General features: G+C 38.3%; 1 protein-coding gene across 1 annotated transcript; it reads right to left on the bottom strand.

Moving 5' to 3' along the window:
- Positions 1–829: 829 nt before the first annotated feature.
- On the bottom strand, positions 830–2434 carry LOC139884275 (phenylcoumaran benzylic ether reductase POP1-like). The gene is made up of 5 exons (XM_071868331.1): positions 2252–2434; positions 2029–2163; positions 1675–1912; positions 1373–1576; positions 830–1032 (listed from the first exon to the last, which is right to left on the bottom strand). The coding sequence occupies exons 1-5, from the start codon at positions 2432–2434 to the stop codon at positions 830–832; spliced, it is 963 nt and encodes a 320-aa protein (XP_071724432.1).
- Positions 2435–5194: the final 2760 nt, after the last annotated feature.

Here is a 5194-nt window from a genome sequence, read left to right on the forward strand (position 1 = left end):
AGAAAATGACGCCAGTCCAAAACTATGTCGTTTTAGTACAAAATTCAAAAGAAAAATATAGAGATTAATTAATGTAGTTCCGAAATACAGTTCCTACGTGCAAGAATGGCATTCCCATCTTTCCTACATAACCCATTTCTACAGCCCGTTTCGGAGCGTTTTCACCTTCAAGATTGTAGGAACGTACGTTCTTACATACCGGAACTGCGTTCCTAATAACCATGTCGTCGACACCTCAACAAAAAATTAACGGCAAAACAACGCATGTCCTCCGACTTAACTTTTTTAACACATGAACTCCCAACCTACTTTTTCCTATAGAGGGGCCTCCAGATGTATTTTTAACCAATACATGGATCCAAAACTTAAATATTTTTAAGTATGACCGATATTTTTAATTTAATATATATAGAGGGGCTTCCGGATGTATTTTTATCCAATACATGGATCCGAAACATAAATATTTTTACATATGACCCATATTTTAATTTAATATATATATATATATATATCGAAGATCTAAATTAATAATTTATATTGAAGAAGATGGAGCTGTATATTAAATTACTCTAGTCTAAAGTAATGATACTTTTCCCTAACAGCTTGTTAGCATGGGTCTCAACATTTTATTTATTAACATAAAAAATATCAAACATAAAATAAAATATTTTGCATTAACTCATTATATATCTTTTTATTACTTTTTACTCAACTGGAAAGTTAAACAAATTGGGGATGCATGAAACTCTGTTTATTTCTCAAAGCTAAGACATGACAATTACGAACCTAATACCAAGTCGAAACAACTTTACTAGTTCCATTCCCCATCTTAATTGAGGTTGAATGTGGTAGATTCATTTCCCATCACACAAAACTGATTAAGGAACTCGTCCACGGTTGTATATTTCACTTCTGGGTATAGCTCTGTAGCCTCAACTCCAAATGAAGGCTCGATCTCAAAGTTGGTGTGATCTCCTTTGACAAAGACCGAGTGACCAATTGATAGAATCACGTTGACTGGAACTGGAGATTCTGTATAACACACATATTATGCCAACAACAGGCATATGTTGTAGATTTATATTGGCCATTACGCCAAACGACTTCAAAACTAAAGACAACGCCAAATTTTAAAAGAGCATCCATTCATAAACAACACAAATTATATATAATGGACTATAGATTTAATTTACCATGAGAAACAAAGATTATTTGTGTGACTTTCGCCATTAGATAGTAACCGAGGACCAATAAAAAAACTTAACATCTCCAGATAAAGGAAAAATGACTCACTCAGCAAGCTAATATCAATAGAAAGTAACAATCGATCAATCGTTACAGCGCAGAGGTAAGATTGGTAAAGTTCACTGACCTTGTATGTTCTGAAGAAGTTGTTCCTCGGGGACATAGCTCCTTTCCAGTGTCTTACCAATCTTCTTCTCCCACAAAGAAACTAGATCATTGAAGGAGTAGGTGTTTCCGGAAGGTCTTATGTAGAGGATTTTGTTCAAGGTTCTAGTATCGTCTACTGCTTTGATTGTGTAGGTAGCAATGTCCTCCTCCTTGTTAAATACAGCTGACACATATTATTATGAAAGAAAACTTCAACAACCAGTATTTTACAAAAAATAAAAAAAAATTAAAAAATCCATAATCTGTGAAATTCAGGACCACCTTTGGGATTTCCATCTCCTAAGATGACAACTTTTTCACGTGGTGGTGAAGTGGTTCCGGTTTGCGCCAAATTGGGAAGGAAATATCCAGCGAAAAAGTTGCATGAAACGTAAGTGTATGGAATTCCGGCAGCCTCCACAACTCTTCGGATGTTAACTTTAGTATCAAATGTTGCCTTCGCTGGTTCCACAGCATGGACTCGATCCACATCATTTCCAAACTCTGATGGAAAGAATCTCTACAACATGAAAAAGTTGGCACATAGAAATTTACACAAATCTTCACAGCATATGGCTCTGTTCACTAATTAAACAACTGCCAGTTTCTTTTAATAAAGGAAAAAGATATTATAACCTTGACATTGCCAGCTTCTTTAATGGCGGCTATGATCTTGTCCTGATTATGTAATTGAGCATGACCCACATTTGATATCACCACATCCGCTAGCTTTATTGCTTTCACCAAGCTTTCGTGATCATAGATATCTCCCTGCATAGCATTATTAAAACAATGAAAAGTATAACGACGAATGTCGGCTCAATGAACAACATTTAAACATGGGGATTCATCCAATTACGATTATAAAATTGACGCCGAGTTTCCTGAAATCGTGGATGATTTCTGATTTATTTGGGTTAGAGAGAGTGGCCTCTCTAACGAGCGCAAAAGTGGGGTGACCCGATTGAGCACTTGCTTTGACGATAAACTTTCCGATGTACCCAGTTCCTCCGATGATCAGAATCTTGCTCTTATCCGCCATTTCTGAGGATCTAATTAAAGATGCGGTTTTGGGATAAGGCGAGCGTCATGAGCTATGTTTTCGTTTATTTAGAGATATACTATAGGTATCGTCCACAAATAATGACTTTTATATTTAATTTAAATTAAAATATATTAAATATCTTCTTTTATCTTTTTCTTTCGCCAATAATTTAAAAAATATTTATTACGAGAAAAAATAAATTAGAAGTTATACAGTCAACAAGCAACGAGAAATTATAATTAAAGATATATTTGGCATATAATTTTCTTTTTATATTCTTTTTCTTGAAGCTCATTAATTTAATTTATTTAACATATAATAATATATATTATATTAACAAAAGAATATATATTATTATCTTATTATAGTATTATATATATTATTGTTTAACACCTAATATATTTGTAATCCTAAAATTTTAAGATTTTAATAACTATCGCATATCAATTTTTAATTCGATTGCAAGTTTTTGAGGATGGAAAAATTTATATGGTCAATTTTCTACCGTTTCATGTATTGACAATTTAAATGAGAGATAAGTTTCACAAATGTCGACTATAAGAATATCCGGAAAGACCTAAAACATATTAATTTTTGATTATTTGTTTGGTGTAGAGCAAATAAAATACAATGAGGGTATGTTTTTCTCGTTATATATTACTACCTTCATCTAAAAATATATATGATATTTTATATTTTAAAATTTATATAAATGAACATATATTAAATCAATAATTTTCATTAAATGTACCGATAAATATAAAATATCATTGATATGGCAAGGGCTTCAAGACATTGAAGCTGTAGGTGAGTCCGGCTTGAGAGGGAGCAGTCCACGCCCGGCTCCACCCCCATCACCAGGCCATGAGAATCCGGGGGCATAGTGATTGTCGGCCTAGACCCTTCTTAGAGGCCAAGAGAGCCAAAAATCGGAGAAAACTCTCGACTTCTATGTCACAATTCGCTTTCATGGGGCTTATGTGTTTAAGGGACACATAAACTCTACTATATAAGACCCTATTAGTGTGCAAGTACACACACATCTTAGGCTACACTCTCATTCTAGAAAGAGACACTTCTCTCTCTACAAGTGATTGACACTACAACGTCTTCGGCCTTGTGGTGAGCTTTGCAGACCGTTCAGGTCGTACATGCTCAAATATTACAAACACTCTTTCGTGTTCATCCATCACTTACATATTCAAGACTTACCAAGTAGGAGCGTGCTCTCCACTATTAGATCGTTTCACTTCCTGTCGAAACATTGGCGTCGACCATGGGGTGCTTGTCAAAAGTTTCCTTTTTTAGTATCATGTCTTCAAATTAGTTCCAAGATCTGAACCTTTATTTGTCATTTCCAGCATCCCCCTTCAACAACTTGGAAAGTTTGTCTTTTTTCTTTTTTGACACAATGCGCACGCATTCAGTGATTGTATGGCCTGAAACCGAACTTGAGGCCGAGTCGGCTCCAAAGTCGCTCCCACGAGAAACGATCGCCATCGTCGGGGCAACCGTCGTTCCGAAAATACTGCCGCTTAGGTGGACTAGGTAACCGCCCAAGCTCGAGCATCATTTTCTAGTAATGTGCACATAACTATGAACCAGGGCCCTCCCCCTCAACAGATTGTCTCGGCTCATCTAAATATAGTCTTGCCCTAGCCTATCCACAATTCTCTTTTGAGGGATGCTTCCTGGCCTTAGCCTTTCTCTCCTCGAGCTGGATGGGATCTCAGAGAAAGAACCACAACTAACGCGATAGGGTAGGCACTATCAGCAACTTGCGTGACTCGCTCACTCGAAGTAGAGAGAAAGGCAAACAGTTACCAGCCAACCATGATAATTACTGTCGCCCAAGAAACACTGAGCATATGAGGAATCTAATCCGTGCAAGTAGTCAATTGAGACAAAAGAACATTCTAAATGACCCTCGGAACTACGGAGATCTACAAGACGATGAAGTCCATAGTCGTTTCCCTCGCCCTCATCAAACCGAAGCCAAGAAGCGAGGGTGACAATCGTTCCCCTTGCCCTCGCCAAGCCGACCTCAGGCAAAGCTTAAGTCGACTTTTACCTACTAACGGTTCTACCGGCAAGAGTAGATCTGATACCATTGACCGCATAATAGAAGATGAGGTGGAACGCAGGCTTCGAGCAAAGAATGGACAAATGCCTCCTCTCGAGGCATCGGCTTCAGTGAAAATGCCAATACCCCAAGACGTGGCTCAATACCCTCTGGTCCCTAACCAACCGGCACAGGCCATCAGAGCGTACCCCCTTGGTGTCACATGTCTATGCTCTAATGTTGGGGCAGCAGACATACTACCCCACCGCTCCTCAGATGCCGGTGCAGAGCAACCATCCTACTCCTCCCACTATTGACTTAGGAGTAGTCCCTTTGGCCATGCCCAATTATGTAATGGCCACGCCTCCTTTTGTGCAAAGGATCTTAGACGAACCACCTATCCAAAAGTGGCGGATGCCAAATTTATATAAGTTTAACGGTCAGGGCGATCCCGCAAGCCATGTGATAAGTTTTAAAGCCGCAATGGGGCTCCTTGTCGTGTCCGACCCTATTAGATATCAAGCATTCCCCATTACCCTCGAAGGCATCGCTCAAGTATAGTTTCACAACATGCCCCCTGCCTTCATCAGATGCTTCGCAAAACTCTCGACGCTGTTCGTCAATGGATTTGTCTAGGGATAGCTTCGGGACAAGAGCCCAACTTCCATCCTTAAATGAGAACGAAATTTGAACGA

This window comes from Rutidosis leptorrhynchoides, unplaced genomic scaffold (assembly GCF_046630445.1).
Source record: "Rutidosis leptorrhynchoides isolate AG116_Rl617_1_P2 unplaced genomic scaffold, CSIRO_AGI_Rlap_v1 contig529, whole genome shotgun sequence".
Taxonomy (NCBI): Eukaryota; Viridiplantae; Streptophyta; class Magnoliopsida; order Asterales; family Asteraceae; genus Rutidosis; species Rutidosis leptorrhynchoides.